Source organism: Cydia pomonella, chromosome 5, assembly GCF_033807575.1.
Source record: "Cydia pomonella isolate Wapato2018A chromosome 5, ilCydPomo1, whole genome shotgun sequence".
NCBI lineage: Eukaryota > Metazoa > Arthropoda > Insecta > Lepidoptera > Tortricidae > Cydia > Cydia pomonella.
This window is the reverse complement of record NC_084707.1, coordinates 20,294,817-20,310,893: the sequence shown is the minus strand read 5'-3', so window position 1 is coordinate 20,310,893 and position 16,077 is coordinate 20,294,817. Positions and strand designations below refer to the sequence as shown.

The 16,077-nt window shown below is 39.6% G+C and overlaps 1 protein-coding gene across 1 annotated transcript; it reads left to right on the top strand.

The window, feature by feature from the left end:
• Positions 1 to 562: 562 nt before the first annotated feature.
• LOC133518048 (aspartate aminotransferase, mitochondrial) lies at positions 563 to 15,895 on the top strand. The gene is made up of 9 exons (XM_061851610.1): positions 563 to 729; positions 2,723 to 2,879; positions 3,619 to 3,762; positions 4,202 to 4,405; positions 6,578 to 6,673; positions 8,936 to 9,086; positions 12,530 to 12,704; positions 13,453 to 13,603; positions 14,944 to 15,895. The coding sequence occupies exons 1-9, from the start codon at positions 644 to 646 to the stop codon at positions 15,064 to 15,066; spliced, it is 1,287 nt and encodes a 428-aa protein (XP_061707594.1). The 5' UTR covers positions 563 to 643; the 3' UTR covers positions 15,067 to 15,895.
• The last annotated feature ends 182 nt before the right edge of the window (positions 15,896 to 16,077 follow it).

The following is a 16,077-nucleotide window of genomic DNA, read 5'->3' as shown; positions in this document are numbered from 1 at the left end:
ACTAGAGTTTTGAGAATAACTGCCTTTGTTCAGTCGTTACTTTTCACGCAAAAACCACTTTCAAAGATGACATTTTTAATATTTACTAACAGTGCCACTCCTTTCGTTTTCAAGTAAATTTTATATGGCTAACTTGCTAAAACTATACACATCATCCGCTAATAATCGGTTATACTAAATAAATATTTACTATGGAACCTTGAAAATTGACCTCCCGATGACATTGACGCAGTGACGCATTTGCTGTAACTGACGTTTTTATTATGAATGTTGCCATAAAACTCCATTTCCACGACGATTCAGGAAATTTTGATCTAATATGTACCTATATTTGTAGCTTTAATGTATTGTATATTTGAAAGTAGTGCATAAGATAGCGTAAATGTAGTAATTAACTAACTATTATTAAAGGACCAATATACTATGTAATCAAGTAGCAATTACTTGCCTTTGCTTTACTTGCGATTATCAGTGTTTTGGGAAGGTTACCCTATCAAACATATGATATTTCGCAGTTTTCTTGGGTCCGTAATCTAATCTTACATTGCCGCGATAAACGCAGCGCTAGGACCCGACTAACGACTTGTAGCGCGAAGGCCAGTTATTGCAGTGTCGCTCCACGTGCCATACAAACGCCGTAAAAATGGCTCAAGCGCTGAAGAATTTATCGGTTCAAGTGCTTAAAAACAGCAATGTTGAAGCCATCGGCGCGGCTGCGGCGAGAGCCAGGTAAAGGGTATCTCGCCGGCACCACCCGGTTTTTTACGTAATACACCAATACATAATAATTGTGTTTTTAAGATCTGCATGTTTACTGAGCTAGGATAAGTAGTATACAATATAGATATACAATATGCCCTTGTGATAGGTTATTTTATCTATTTAAACTGTTTTCTTACTAGAAAGCTAGGTACTAATAAGAATGTATCGTACTCTATTTTCGGTTTCCACTCATACCGGGTACCGGTCATTTAGGGACTAGCTTAACTACATCTGCATTGAAAAAATCAGCAATGCAGTCAAAGGAGCTTTTAAGAGATAACACCTGGAATGCTGCAGTTACACTTAAACTAGACTACAAATACATATTTAACACCTAACTATTTTTTTAACACCTAACGCAAATGCATGGAACTCCTCTGTGTTGCATTTTTCCATATGCTACGGAGACTGCTTACCATCAGGCAGGCCGTATGCTTGTTTGCCAACAACATATAGTATAAAAAAGAAAACACTTGCACTGTCTAGGCTGTCAAAATCGCTGCCAACTTATGTTGGTCTGGCTCTATATGTTTGACGCCAATGTCTGTCAGTGACATTGTAGCTCTCACACAGATGGTCCAATTTCAATGTGGTTTTTATATGTGAAAGTTAGTTTCCTTGTGGTGATTTTTAGCTATGATTGATATAAATCGATTGAACCGATTCTAATTTCTAAAATGAGTTAATCATTTTTGGGCATAATTTTAAGGTTTTTAAAATGTTTATTTGTTATTAATAAATCACCTTATACTTTTTCATTTTCAGTTAACTAGTTTTCTGATTTCAGTTTTTGTTTTTGCAATAAATCCACAGAATTTGCTGTTTAAGATTTTAATATTGAGTGTATTTTTACTAGTGTGAACAATTTAATGGTATAGTAATGTACAATAATACCAGTCTAAAACCATAATGACAGTGTATTTTTTTACTTTTTGTCTGTTAATTTCAAGGGTGCATTCCTGAGCTTAAATTAAGTAACTTTCTCAAAGAAACTGGTATTCTAATTAACTCCATTTTGGAGATAATCAATGATTTATTTTTTATATGATAAGGCCCCTACGAACGTGTACACTTGCTTAGGGCCTGTTTATATATTGATTAGTGTTTAGTAAGAGTTTATACATTTGCTACTAAACGCAAGTACTATCTCAGACAATCAATATTCGCAAAGGATTTTGATATGTCATAGTTTTCAATTGTTAAGTGGATTTAAATAATAATGTCCGTGTTACAACAACGCTATTACATACTTTTAACGAAAAAAGTAAAAAAATGATATTTAAAAATTAACAGTGCCATTCAGTTTCCTTAAATATTCTTAGCCATACCCCGAAGTTAACAGTTTTAAAAAAACACCGTGTACAGTTAAACTACATTAAGTATACAATTAAATAATGAACAAAAAAGTGAAAAAAAAAACTGTCTGTACGCAATTTTACTAGGCAACCTGTATGAAATGTGTCAATGCGATTATTATCTATCATTTATTTCTTATCATGAATAAATAACAGATGAGGGTATATATTTCTTATTTCGTATCTCCCACGAGTAAGTATATCAGAGTATTCAGATTAAACTGTGTGTGTGTGGTCCTGTTTTCGACTTGGACCACATCATTCCACCTAAACTTAATAAGTTTACTCATCTTCCTCATGTTTGACCCCGCTTTTCTCCACAGGAATTTCTGTAGACCAGGGGCTCCCAAACTGTGTACCTATCTATTTCGAGTGGCCCAGCTAGGTTAGTGTGCCGAGATAAAATTTGCGCCGACAGTCCGAATCCCTCTGGCATAGACACTAGTTTTAACAAAAATGACTGCCATCTGACCTTTCAACCCACAGGGGAACCTAGGCCTTATTTGGATTAGTCCAGTTTCCTCTCAATGTTATCTCTTACCAAAAAGCAACTGGTAAATGTCAAATGATAGGTATATTGTTTACTAAAGTTTTGAACTCTACAGCCACTGGTGGAGCCAAGTACAGATGGGCCCTCCGGACGTGATCCTGGGCATCACGGAGGCCTACAAGCGAGACACTGACAGTCGTAAGGTGAACCTCGGCGTCGGAGCCTACCGCGACGACAACGGACAGCCCTTTGTTCTGCCTTCCGTTAAGAAAGTAAGTAGATTACAAGTGTAGTCTCATCTCGTAAGGGTCACGGTCCTAATTTAATTTAATGTAATAAATATAATGTGATTTGTTTCATTTTTAAACAAAAGTAATTCAATCAAATATATTTTCTTCACAATTGATTTGAAATTCAACTGGTGTTTTTTGTATGGTGGGTCTGAAGTCCTGCACAAATCGGCGGAGCTCGCAGCGCAGATCACTTTAAATTTATCACAGTATATTCTTCCGTATTTCAATTATATCTTGGAGCATCACGGAGGATTTTTACTCCGCGGCATCGAGGAGTGCGTTAGAGGATACCACGGCGGCAGGCGCCAGCATGCCACGGTATCCCCCGCGTGCGCCGGAGCCTCCCGAGTGCGCCGGGGAAACCGGGCCACGGGAGGGGAAGACTTGGCGCAACTCGGCGGACGACGGAGGAACTCGTGCACACTGGTCACTAACTAATACCTTAATATGATAGCGGCGGAGTGTTCACTCGTGCGCCGCGCTGGTGGGCGCTCGCGGTATCGCAGGCGGTTTCCCTCGTCAGAGTGCGCTGCGCGTAGAAAATCCTCTTCGATGATATGCGTAGCGCTCCGCCAGTTTGCGTAGGCCTTTACCCAGCGATATACAATAAAATATTTAAAGTGAATCCTTGAACCTCATTCATGTTGTGTCACACTATAAGTAATTCGCAATCTCAAACACATTAACACCAATATCACCAATCGCAATTTGTCAACAGGCCGAGGAAGTACTCTACGGCAAAGGCCTGAACCACGAATACGCACCAATCGGTGGCGAGGCGAGCTACACTGACGCTGTGGCCAAGTTGGCCTTCGGTGACAACAGTCCCGTCTTGGCGGATAAATCCAACGCCACTGTACAGGTAGGTCTAGTTGTTACACTAGCAAAATACAGTGTCATATTGTGTCAACAACCCAGCCCCGTCTAGGTCGAGAAGTCCAGAGTAGGAAAACCTAGTAAAGTTCATTTACAGCAGGCATTTCCAAACTACCCTGGATCCGGACCCTAAGCGCCCGCTAAGAGCCTAATTTCATATAATTTAGGCCGCGAAACGAAGGCTCAGCTGTGTTTCTTGAGTCTAAAAGCTTGAAAACCTAATATACTTCTAGTACTAGACCTCCTTAGGACGATGTGTCAGGCGCCAATGCTGTGGGAAAATTAATCTTGACGCCAACTTAAACTTGTCTTCAGTAACAAACTTATATTGTAATCCAGACAACGAACAAAAGTAAGACACCCATAAACTATGACCAAAGTTCAACAAAACTAACTCTCATAACCAATGTGTATTTGTAAATTAGACCCTATCCGGAACCGGCGCCCTGCGGCTTGGCTTCGAGTTTCTCGTCAAGCACTACGGCGACAAGGAAGTGTGGATGCCCAACCCCACTTGGGGCAACCACCCTCAGATCTGCAACACCCTCAAGATCAACCACAAGAAGTACCGCTACTACGACCCGAAGACCTGCGGACTGGACTTCCAGGGTGCCCTTGAAGATATCAACGTAAGTAGACGTCATTTTAAATCATGTTTAAGAGTGACAAAGAACAAACAGACAGTAAAAGTTATTAGGCTGGCGAAAGCATGCTCCAAGCGTCCACGATTGGTGTGTCACACGACGTTCATCAGGTGAGATGAAATCAAATCGTAGTTAATAAAAATAAGTCGGCGTTTTCATAGGCTTTCACAGATCTGCAGTGACTGAAATAGTTTTGCCACAAGAACACCACAGGAAGAGGAAATATTGCTAGACTGAAAGAATCACCTGCGAATCCCACACTAAGTAGGACCGACCTTGACCGAGATATTGTGTTACGTTACGCCGCTCCACGTGGGTAAAATGCCATTCTAGCTGGTAAAAAATTCAAAACTTAATAAAGATATCCATCTGGCTTATTAAGCCTTGACCATGGACGATATTATTACAGTGTAAATATTAAAATTATATAGGAGCTGAAAATATATTCTTTCTGCGATATTTAATCAAAGCTTATAGACACCAAATCAAAACATAAAATCAACTTGCTGTTTTATCATAGAAACTACTTGTAGGCTCCGATTCATTCGGGTTCTGATAAAGACCACGGCACTCATTCGTGGCCATGGCGTGATAATGATAATAGCGAGTCGGTGGGTCTTGCATAATACATTAATTTCGCGATATCTACTTATGTCACTGATAACGGGAGCTTCATGAAATTCCATTTATTAAAAGTCAAGGTCCGAGAATCCACTTGTAGCATTATTTTACTATTGGTCATAATCGAACGTCTAACCTAAAACGGGTCGTAATTCAAAAACGCCGGACACATTTCCACCAATCATAGGTAAGAACCATCGCATAAAGAAGACATTCGATAAAAAGACAGCACTCTATTGGTTGATCTGTTGTGAACTTATGATGTTCTGGCTTAAGTATAAATTGGTTTGATGGATAGGTACTCTCGCAATATTTAGCGATCAACGTTTCAATCGTTTTGTCTCTGCAAAACATTTGTATGGCCAATAGAATTTTATTAGAAGATTGATTGCATGGGAGTGACCTCGCTCCGTAGTTGCGGGAGTTACAGAAGTATGTCAACCGCAGCGATCTAATTGCATTCAATGTTCACATGTTAACAGGTACAGTTACACATAGGCAGAACATTAGCATTTAGAACATCTCTTTAACTTGATACGTACAGATAGATAATCCCCAATAGCCGTACAGGAGCTTGATACTGACATATTCGCTAGCGCAGTGGGACCCAAAGTTACCAACTAAAACTGCTAAATTCAGACCCACCTAAATCCGGCCTTACATAGATATGAGGTACTGACGGAAAGTAGTACTTTTATAGCTTCATCAAACAGGCAAGGATAGTTGCCAGCAACTTAGAGCCAGAATTTCGTTATCTGCATTTTGTTGTTGGCATGTCGTCTTATGTTTCAGGGCCCACTTAAATCTTGCTCGCGAGATGTATAGATAAAAAGGAAGCTACGCATATTATAGGCACGCACTCGTTTCAAAACTTTACTTGTGAAATCTGTTTATGAAAACTTGAAATCTTAGAGTAAGGCCTGAGTGGACGCTCGAGTGCTCGTGCGGCGTGCATGTATAAACAAATGCAAATGTATAGGTGCGGCCTTAGTGCACGCTGCTCAAATCACTTGTGAGCCCGACGCCATGCTGTACGCCCCGCCGAACGCTCCGCTTCGAGCGTCCACTCAGGCCTTACACTTTTACATATCCATATTCTTCGTCTTGAAAACCGCGGTTAGCATGTTTATAAACAGTACCTATTTGATAAGATAGTGTAGTTAATGTAAGAAACCTATTATTGTCTATCCTCAACGCAGTCAAGGCAAATGCTTGGTAGGTATCTGCTTTTGATACTTCAATAACCGTGTGCAAAATTCTGTAAGACTAAACTTTTGGTGAAAGAAAAGTTTTTTTTTAAATTGCGAATTTAATTTTGAATAAGTAGTAGGTTACGCTGTTGTGGAATTATTAATAAACCCAACATTCGGTGTTTCTAATGTACGATTCCCACCGACCGATCGGCTGGAGTCGGGGCGTGCCGGAGCGCATTTTCAATGTGCCTATAAATACGCTCCGACTGTTTTTTAGGTGACCGCTGTGTTTTAGGTGATCATTGGTTTGTCCGACTAGAATTAAGTTTTATGTGGCTTGCAGAAAATCCCCGATGGCTCGGTCATCCTGCTACACGCGTGTGCCCACAATCCCACCGGTGTCGACCCCAACAAAGAGCAATGGAAGGAGCTTTCTCAGGTAAGCGTTGTTTTTACGACATACTACTTCTTGGATTGCAATTGCAGGGCTGTTTAATCAACTTACCATCCTTTAACTTAACACATTAAACTTTTGATGCCACGCCTATGGTGCGCGGCTCGTCATCGTGAATCTTGTCGTAACGTATGAAGGTTGATATTGGGTTGTAGCCGCGCGCACCAGTTGACGTCGATAGCGGGATAAGGATTAAAGACTCTTATCGCAAACCGTTAACAAAACTCGAAAACAAGAGTATTGCGGAAACAGGCATCCACTATTTTACAACACATCGGCTAAGTTCTCTCAACAATTACGTCAGTTCACTAGACAGTATAAAACTAAGAAATATTTAAGGAGTAGGTGTTATCCCTTAAACCTTAAAACATATGATTTTGCAAATGATGCTTGTATAGTTGATTTCTCATTGATGTATGAAAACGACACGTGCTAGTACAAAACTTCTAAATACGTCATATATACAGCTGACAGATAGTTTTTATGAAAGAGTGGAAGTATTCGCATACGAGTTGATAAAGAGTTCAAGGGCATATCTATCTTGTTTATTGCCCAAAACATCCATTCCACAAATATGTATGTATCAAGAGAATAGACATATCATAAAATATTGACATAGAGTGTTACCTACAGCGATGACTCAGATGAAACATAATCAAACTTTATTAATTATATGTAATTAGTTCTGGCTAATCTAGATACAAAAGAAATCGTGAAACGTGAGGTAAAAAAATTATATCAATTATCAACGATGAGGTGAGATTGGGATATATCATAGATAGGGATGTTTGACAAAGATAACGTCTTGTACAAGTTATCTGCAGGCTTATTATGGATGGCTTTAACCACGTGATAAAATAAGTGTCACTTTTTAACACATCACGATTGAAAGAGACAGATACTGTCATTATCACGCTGTCACGCAGACAAATTCGACCATAATATATCATGAATCCATAATAGTGTAATGCAAGTTAATTATAAAATGCAAACTGTTTTGAAAAAGAAAATCCAACCGATTTTCTTATGCCGGTAACTTCTTGAGTTAGAAGGGACCAAAGACAGTTTTGTTTGTTTAGTCTTTTCTGACATTCATAACAGTAATGTGCCTTAACTAAAGAACTACATTTATTTTTAATAACTTAACAAAAACGTCAACTAACGCATTAACATCCTAATATCAACCTTCGTGTGTCCCGACAAGGTCCTCGATGACGCGCCGCACACGACAGGCGTGGTGGTAAAGGTTTAACAAAAATGCTGTTATCTTAATGAACCTTATTGCCATGAGAAAAAGGTTTTTTTTAAAAATATATCCTCGTTTCTAACAATTTATTGTCAGTATCATGACCGACCGGACCGGGGTTTGACGACCGGTTTAATGGTTTCGGTAATGACCCTGCCTATGAAGGCGATGGTTCTGGGTTCAAATCCTGGTACGGGCATTTATTTGTGTGATGAGCACAGGTATTTCTTCCTAAATCATGGGTGTTTTCTATGTATTTAAGTATTTTTACAAGCTTTTATTTTACTTGCCCTGTTAGTATGTATGGGACAAATCTTGCAAGTTAAATTTGACCCACTTCCCGGTTTCCGATGAAGCTGAAAATTTGCATACATATGTAAGTCAGGTAACAATTCAATATTATGGTACCATCAAGCTGATCTGATGATGGAGACAGGAGGTAGCCATAGGAACTCTGTGATAAAACAACGCAACCTGTTTGGGGTTTTTAGAATTGTCTCGATGAGTATTAGTTGCCTGTGGAAAAAAAAGTACAGTCAGCGATAAAAACTTGTACCAAAAATGAAATTTTTGCCAAAAACTTATTATATTATATTTTGACGACCGGTTTGGCCTAGTGGGTAGTGACCCCGCCTACGAAGCTGATGGTCCCGGGTTCAAATCCTGGTAAGGGCATTTATTCGTGTGATGAGCATGGATATTTGTTCCTGAGTCATGGGTGTTTTCTATGTATTTAAGTATTTATAAATATTTATATATTATATATATCGTTGTCTAAGTACCCTCAACACAAGCCTTATTGAGCTTACTGTGGGACTTAGTCAATTTGTGTAATAATGTCCTATAATATTTATTATTATTATTTATTTATTTATTATATTATATTGTATATCGTTGTCTGGGTACCCACAACACAAGCCTTCTTGAGCTTACTGTGGGGCTTAGTCGACCTGTGTAAGAATGTTCTATAATATATATTTATTTAATAATTGTCTATCCAGCTAATCAAGAAGAAGCACCTGTTCCCGTTCTTCGACATGGCGTACCAGGGTTTCGCTACTGGCGACGTAAACAACGACGCCTTCGCAGTCCGCCAGTTCGTACAAGACGGACATCAGGTCATGCTGGCACAGAGCTTCGCCAAGAACATGGGTGAGTCCTTATTACTACTAGCGCCATCTGGCTACCTTCTGGAAGAACCAGCTCATTGAAGAGGTACCAAATGGCCTGAATCGAAAACTTGACATTAACACTTCATGCACGAAAAGCGGTGCTGCTGCTTATTTCGCGCACGCTACGTAACCTCTTGTACTTTGGAGGGTCTGCCATCGCTTGGCTCGTGGCCTGTAAACTACACATTTAATTTAATTAATGTTTTCTCAAACTTGCTACGAAATTATGACGTGATATACGTCAAATTAGGTCCGAAAATACTACATATCAGGTGCGATAAGTGAAGATGATATGTAAAGGAATTTCATACTGCCTTACACACCTAGGACTGTAAAGCAACCTTCTTTTGTTTTTTAACGTCAAATTGTGACACAACATCTTGGCATTCAACCAAAGAGTAAAGTAAGTATATAGGTAAAGAGAGCCCTCTTGAAGCATTTTATTGAAACTCATTTGAAAGTGCCATTTCTGATTTCTTCCCCAAGTTAAGTATGTATGTGTGCGTGCACAACGACATATGCATCCGTACGTGTACTTTCGTCCTACATAATATTAAGTCCACTTGGTCGGTTTACGTGGCCCGCTTAATGCGCCTCCATCCTACCATCTCCATCTTTCCAGGTCTCTATCTTTAACAACCCTCACAGTTTATACTCTACCAGGGTCACCAATTAGTTTCTTCGGATCCGGTTTTGCAATAAAATGACCAACGCAGTTCGTTTCTTCTTGAGTTAAATAACCAAATGGAATGCAATACGTTCGGTTCCCCATTGCCCATTTGGCGACCTGCTACTCTACTATGAGTATTACATACTTTTAGCTTACCTACTATACATTATAATTATAATAATGGTAGGATACGTATCGTAACGGTACTTGACTGCCTACCAATTTTTATTTTATTTTATTTAAAAAACAAACAGCCTTTTACAAATATATCTAAAGTAAATGAACTAAAAATAGGCCTAAAGCTTCCTACGTTACTAAGAAAACTATTGCATGGAAATGTAAATTACGCAATTATAAATTACCGGTTTAGTTGTGTACTAGCAATGTATTATTTTATTACTACTTATGCAATAGTTATAACAAACATTATATAAACCTTGGTTGTTTATCACTCGTTCTATGGAGTCTTAATTAATATTATCTTTATTTTATGGAAAAATCACCATACAATCGACCCTTTGATAAATTTAAGTGATGACAATGACGTCACTACGTACGATAACCAGGTCAAAAATGTAAACACATACGCAACATTACAATAACTTAATAACAGCGTATAGCTGGAATGTAGCTATATAGTATCTTTTAAAGGAAAATACCACCCACTGATAAAATGAAGTGGCGTAGATTAATTAAGTCTGTCTTGGCAACAGCGACTGAAGACGCGATCCTGACCTATTGACTATTCCACATGCAATTATCGATAAAACCTTTTAATTGAGTATGTCTTCATATTATGATGTACACTATTTATTCATAAATTAATGTGGTTGATTGCCAAGTGGTTGATTCGGTGATGACTACGAATATTTGTTCCTAATAAAAGTAAAAGAAAAGATTGTTAATTAAAAGTACTCCAGTTATCTATCATGATGTCTGGCCCAGTGGTCGATTGGGTGATGACCGCGAATATTTGTTCCTAATAAAAGTAAAAGAAAAGATTGTTAGTTAAAAGTACTCTGGTTATCTATCAAGATGTCTGGCCCAGTGGTCGATTGGGTGATGACCACGAATATTTGTTCCTTATAAAAATAAAAGAAAAGCGTGTTAGTTAAAAGTACTCCAGTTATCTATCAATGTCTGGCCCAACGGGTAGTGACCCTGCCTATGAAGCCGATGGTTCCAGGTTCAAATCCTGGCAAGGGCATTTATTTGTGTGATGAGCACGAATATTTGTTCCTGAGTAATAGGTGTTTCCTATATATTTACGTATATATAAATATGTAAATATTATATATTTCGTTGTCTAAGTACCCACAACACAAGCCATATTGAGCTTACTGTGGGACTTGGTCAATTTGTGTAATACTGTCCTATAATATTTATTTATCAACCAGTTGTAAGCTACGATTTACGTAAGTTTTCTTATAGATTCCTACGAATCACAATATACGTGTAATAGTTATATAGCGGTTTGCATAACTCAGAAATATGTATTTATACTAATGCTAATTTAAGTTTACTATCTTCGTTTTAAAGCGTATATTACTTTGCATCTGAACCGAGGGATCCGTTTTCAAGCGTATATTACTTTGCGTCTGAAGCAAGGAAACCGTTTTAAAGCGTATATTACTTTGCATCTGAACGGAGGGAACCGTTTTAAAGCGTATATTTCTGTGCATCTGAACCGAGGGATTCGTTTTAAAGCGTATATTACTTTGCATCTAGACCGAGGGATCCGTTTTAAAGCGTATATTACTTTGCATGTTAACCGAGGGAACCGTTTCAAAGCGTATATTACTTTGCCACTGAACCAAGGGAACCGTTTTAAAGCGTATATTACTTTGCATCTGAACCGAGGGATCCGTTTTAAAGCGTATATTACTTTGCATTTGAACCGAGGGATCCGTTTTGAAGCGTATATTACTTTGCACCTGAACCGAGGGAACCGTTTTAAAGCGTATATTACTTTGCATCTGAACCGAGGGAACCGTTTCAAAGCGTATATTACTTTGCATCTGAACCGAGGGAACCGTTTTAGAGTATATTACTTTGCATCTTAACCGAGCGAACCGTTTCAAAGCGTATATTACTTTGCATGTGAACCAAGGGAACCGTTTTAAAGCGTATATTACTTTGCATCTGAACCGAAGGATCCGTTTTAAAGCGTATATTACTTTGCATCTGAACCGAGGGAACCGTTTTAAAGCGTATATTACTTTGCATCTGAACCGAAGGATCCGTTTTAAAGCGTATATTACTTTGCATCTGAACCGAGGGAACCGTTTTAAAGCGTATATTACTTTGCATCTGAACCGAAGGATCCGTTTTAAAGCGTATATTACTTTGCATCTGAACCGAAGGATCCGTTTTAAAGCGTATATTACTAAGCATCTGAACCGAGGGAACCGTTTTAAAGCGTATATTACTTTGCAGCTGAACCGAGGGAACCGTTTTAAAGCCTATATTAATTTGCATCTAACCAAGAGCAAAAAGTAAGCTCTACAATCTTCAGTATCTTTACAAGACTATTACGTATTGGATCGTTAGATTCGAATCACTTAGTTTTTCATAGTTTATCCATAGTTTATCCATAGTTAAGGACCTATTTGCGTTTTCGTCGGAATAATCTCAAAAAGTGTTTAACAACTGAATATGAAAAGTACAATATGACATTTAAAACTTTCGCGTTTTGAAAAGTACAGTTGGCAATGTTTCTTCCAAAATTGATAGAAACTTAACTCTAATTTCAGGTCTGTACGGCGAGCGTGCCGGCGCCCTGACCATTTGTTGTGGTGACGAGAACACCGCCAAGATCATCATGTCCCAGCTCAAGATCATGATCCGCGTCATGTACTCCAACCCTCCCCTGTATGGCGCCCGCATCGTGCAGACCATCCTTAACGACCAGAAACTCAAGGATTTGTGGTCAGTATAGCACCAAGATCACGACGCAGTTCTAGATCATCCGCGTCATGTACTCCAACCCTCTCCTGTATGGCGCCCGCATCGTGCAGACCATCCTTAACGACCAGCAGCACAATGATTTGTGGTTAGTAGTATACCTTTTGTCTTCTGAAACAAATATATGTAGCGATGAAGTAAGACCGTACAATTGAGCATTGACTTAAATTGGTCGAAAACTCGGTCGATATACAGCATGCGGTGACTTCCCGCAGGCGGTACAACCACTACTGAAACTCATTAGTCAGTCATAGGTAGTAAAGCGGTATAACTACTAGTGAAACTCATAAAGGCACGCGTTATGAATATCTCTCGTACCGGACATGCGGAAAACATGAAAACATGCATCAATGAAAACGATTTTCCGAATGCAGGGTAGTCCTATTGGACGTTGAAATAATAACGCGGGCTGTATTAAAATAGGCTGGTGAAATCCGCCTTAATTACAAAAGAATCCCGGCTAACAATTATAAAAAAAATTATTCGGTATTCGTCCGTTGCCGGTGAAGTAGGCAAAGCCGAGTTAGTGTCGCGCGACGCTCGCGACCTGCCGCGACGTCCCGCCGCCCGCGCGTAGGTCCAGTACTTGACACAGGCCATATCTACGGGAAGTAGATACCCCGCATGTGGGCCCTATCAACCAATGAAAGCCTGAGCCTATTCTCCAGTGACTAACAATACGCTTCCAAACAGATTTCTTCCGTAATTCCAGGTTGAAGGACGTAAAGCTGATGGCCGACCGCATCATCACGATGCGCAAGGAGCTCCGCGCCGGCGTGGAAGGCGCCGGCTCCAAGCTGCCCTGGCAGCACATCACCGACCAGATCGGCATGTTCTGCTTCACCGGCCTCAAGCCCGAACAGGTCATTTAAACTGTCATCAGACATACTAACATTAAAACTAATTCTACGAATTCCACTCACGTGTTTTTAGTCACTCGCGCGACATGTTTCGGAGAGCCTAGGTCTCCTTTCTCAAGCACTAACAGTGCGAGCAGCGTTCACGACGGCCGCGCTTCGCGTACTGCTGCGCGCCGCGCCGCACGCTGAGAGAACCGGTTGGGGGACCTAGGCTCTACGAAACATGTCGCGCGAGTCACTAAAAACACGGAGTAGAATCTGTAGAATTAGTTTAATACCCGAACAGGTATCTTGTTGGTCTCCATAGCGCCCTAAGAGGGCATTAGCCTTGATCTTTTTTAGGATTCCGTAGTCAACTAGGAACCCTTATAGTTTCGCAATGTCCGTCTGTCTGTCTGTCCGAGGCTTTGCTCCGTGGTCGTTAATGCTAGAAAGCTGAAATTCGGCATGGATATATAAATCAATAAAGCCGAAAAAGTCGTACAATAAAATCTAAAAAATTAATTTTTTTGAGGGTACCTCCCCTACACGTAAAGTGGGGGTGAACTTTTTTTTTTGGTTCAACCCTACAGTGTGGGGTCTCGTTGGAAAGGTTTGTCTTCTAAAACATTTTTTGATAAAATGAATATATTCGGAGATAATCGCTCCGAAAGAAAAAAAAATGTGTGTTCCCCCCCCCCCCCCCCTCTAACTTTTGAACCATAGGTCCAAAAAATATATAAAAAATCGTGGAAGCAGAGCTTAAGAAAGACATTATAGACAAGAGTAACTACGGAACCCTACACTGAGCGTGGCCCGACATGCTCTTGGCCGGTTTTTATATAATATAGTAGACAAACGAGTTGACGAAATCCCTTTTGATAATCGATTACTGTCGCCCATGGACACCCGCAACATCATAGGGGCTATAAGTGCGTTGACGGCCTTTAAGATGGGAGAAAAAATACCGCAGGCGACAGTTCATTCCACAGTTTAGCTCTAGCTCCCTTTGAATAGGGACAGGGAACGAGGCCGAAAGCGATGATTACATTACGCGGGTCCAAATGTAGCGAGGTGATGTCAATCAGTAAGCTATTCAAAATTATTCACCTATTCGCTTTTCCTGTGTGATCGTAATATTAAAACTTGGGAAAACTCCTGGATTGAGGTACCAAACCCGGCAATGGAAACTGAGTTACGTGGTACTTATCTTCATCTCACGGTTACGGGCACGGGCTTCTGATACTCCTAGTGCCGTGCGATCTTGTATTTTACCACTACTAGCTAATTTAGCCTGTGGTTCTTTGGAAAATGTTTCTAATTAGCAGCAAATTAATCCTCGATCACCACCGTTCGTCTTCCAGGTGGAGAAGCTGACCAAGGACCACCACATCTACCTCACCAAGGACGGCCGCATCTCCGTCGCCGGCCTGTCCAACAAGAACGTGCACTACGTGGCCGAGGCCATCCACAAAGTTACCGCCTAAGCATATAACCTGTAGTGTGTCACACCACATGCCTTTACTTACAGTGCTCACAGATATAAGTTACACCTTACATTCAGGAGTGAAAAGAGGTAGGTTGCCCCTTGTAAGTCCCGCGGACGCTATATCGGATGCGAAATGATAATCAAATTTCAACTCTAAAATTAAATCCCTAACGTAGTTGGTTGTCTGGCAAATAAAGACCCTTGGGCAGGGGTTAAGATTCCAATTTTGACAACAAGATGACAGAACTTCTAACCTCTAATGTTTAAGGAACTTGAACTTAAGGCAGCACTTGCTTTTTTTAGATAATAAAATGTCATATCCTCAAACACGCACTAACTTGACTGAAGGAAATTATTAAGTAACTTATATATGTGTACGTGCTGTAATGAGGTCCGAATAGGTAGTGCGATATTATGTACATAGTAAGTGAACAGTGAAATGTAAAACGCGGTAATGATTACTTTGTAAATCGTGGTTATGTTAGTTATCAACCGGTATCGAGGAAAAGGTTCCCAGTTTGAGAACTGATGCTGTAGTTGAATTTAACGAACATTACAAAGGGTGTAGTATGTTTAAATCATTGTTGCAGAGATGTGAATCAATTATTATGTATTTTTATAGTTTTTACGAATACATAAAATGGCACTCTTTTCGGCGACCTTTGCTATTATACTACTGAATTGTACACAGTACCGAAAGAACACAGTATTTATTCATATATTTTCGATTGATTTTTGAGATTTCTAAGACACTCGAGTATAACTTGAATGTTACTCTATTATTTTAATTTGTATGTTTGTTGTTTAAATATATAAAAGTCTAAAATGATATCTCATTTTATTTTAATTTCCAGATATCTTTAAAATAAGTTAGATATAGAATCAATGGGATTGTATAGTTTGGATACCTAGTAAAAAGATATGAAGGTACGTATTTTTGTTTAGGTTAGATTTAAATATTGGACGTCTCAGGGTAAAGGTACCTTATAGCGGTTGGCGCTTACTACGC

Coding starts and splice junctions, on each gene's coding strand:
- LOC133518048 (XM_061851610.1), top strand. CDS start 644: ATGGCTCAAGCGCTGAAGAATTTATCGGTTCAAGTGCTTAAAAACAGC. Junction 730..2,722: donor GCGGCTGCGGCGAGAGCCAG/GTAAAGGGTATC, acceptor TGAACTCTACAG/CCACTGGTGGAGCCAAGTAC. Junction 9,087..12,529: donor GAGCTTCGCCAAGAACATGG/GTGAGTCCTTAT, acceptor CTCTAATTTCAG/GTCTGTACGGCGAGCGTGCC.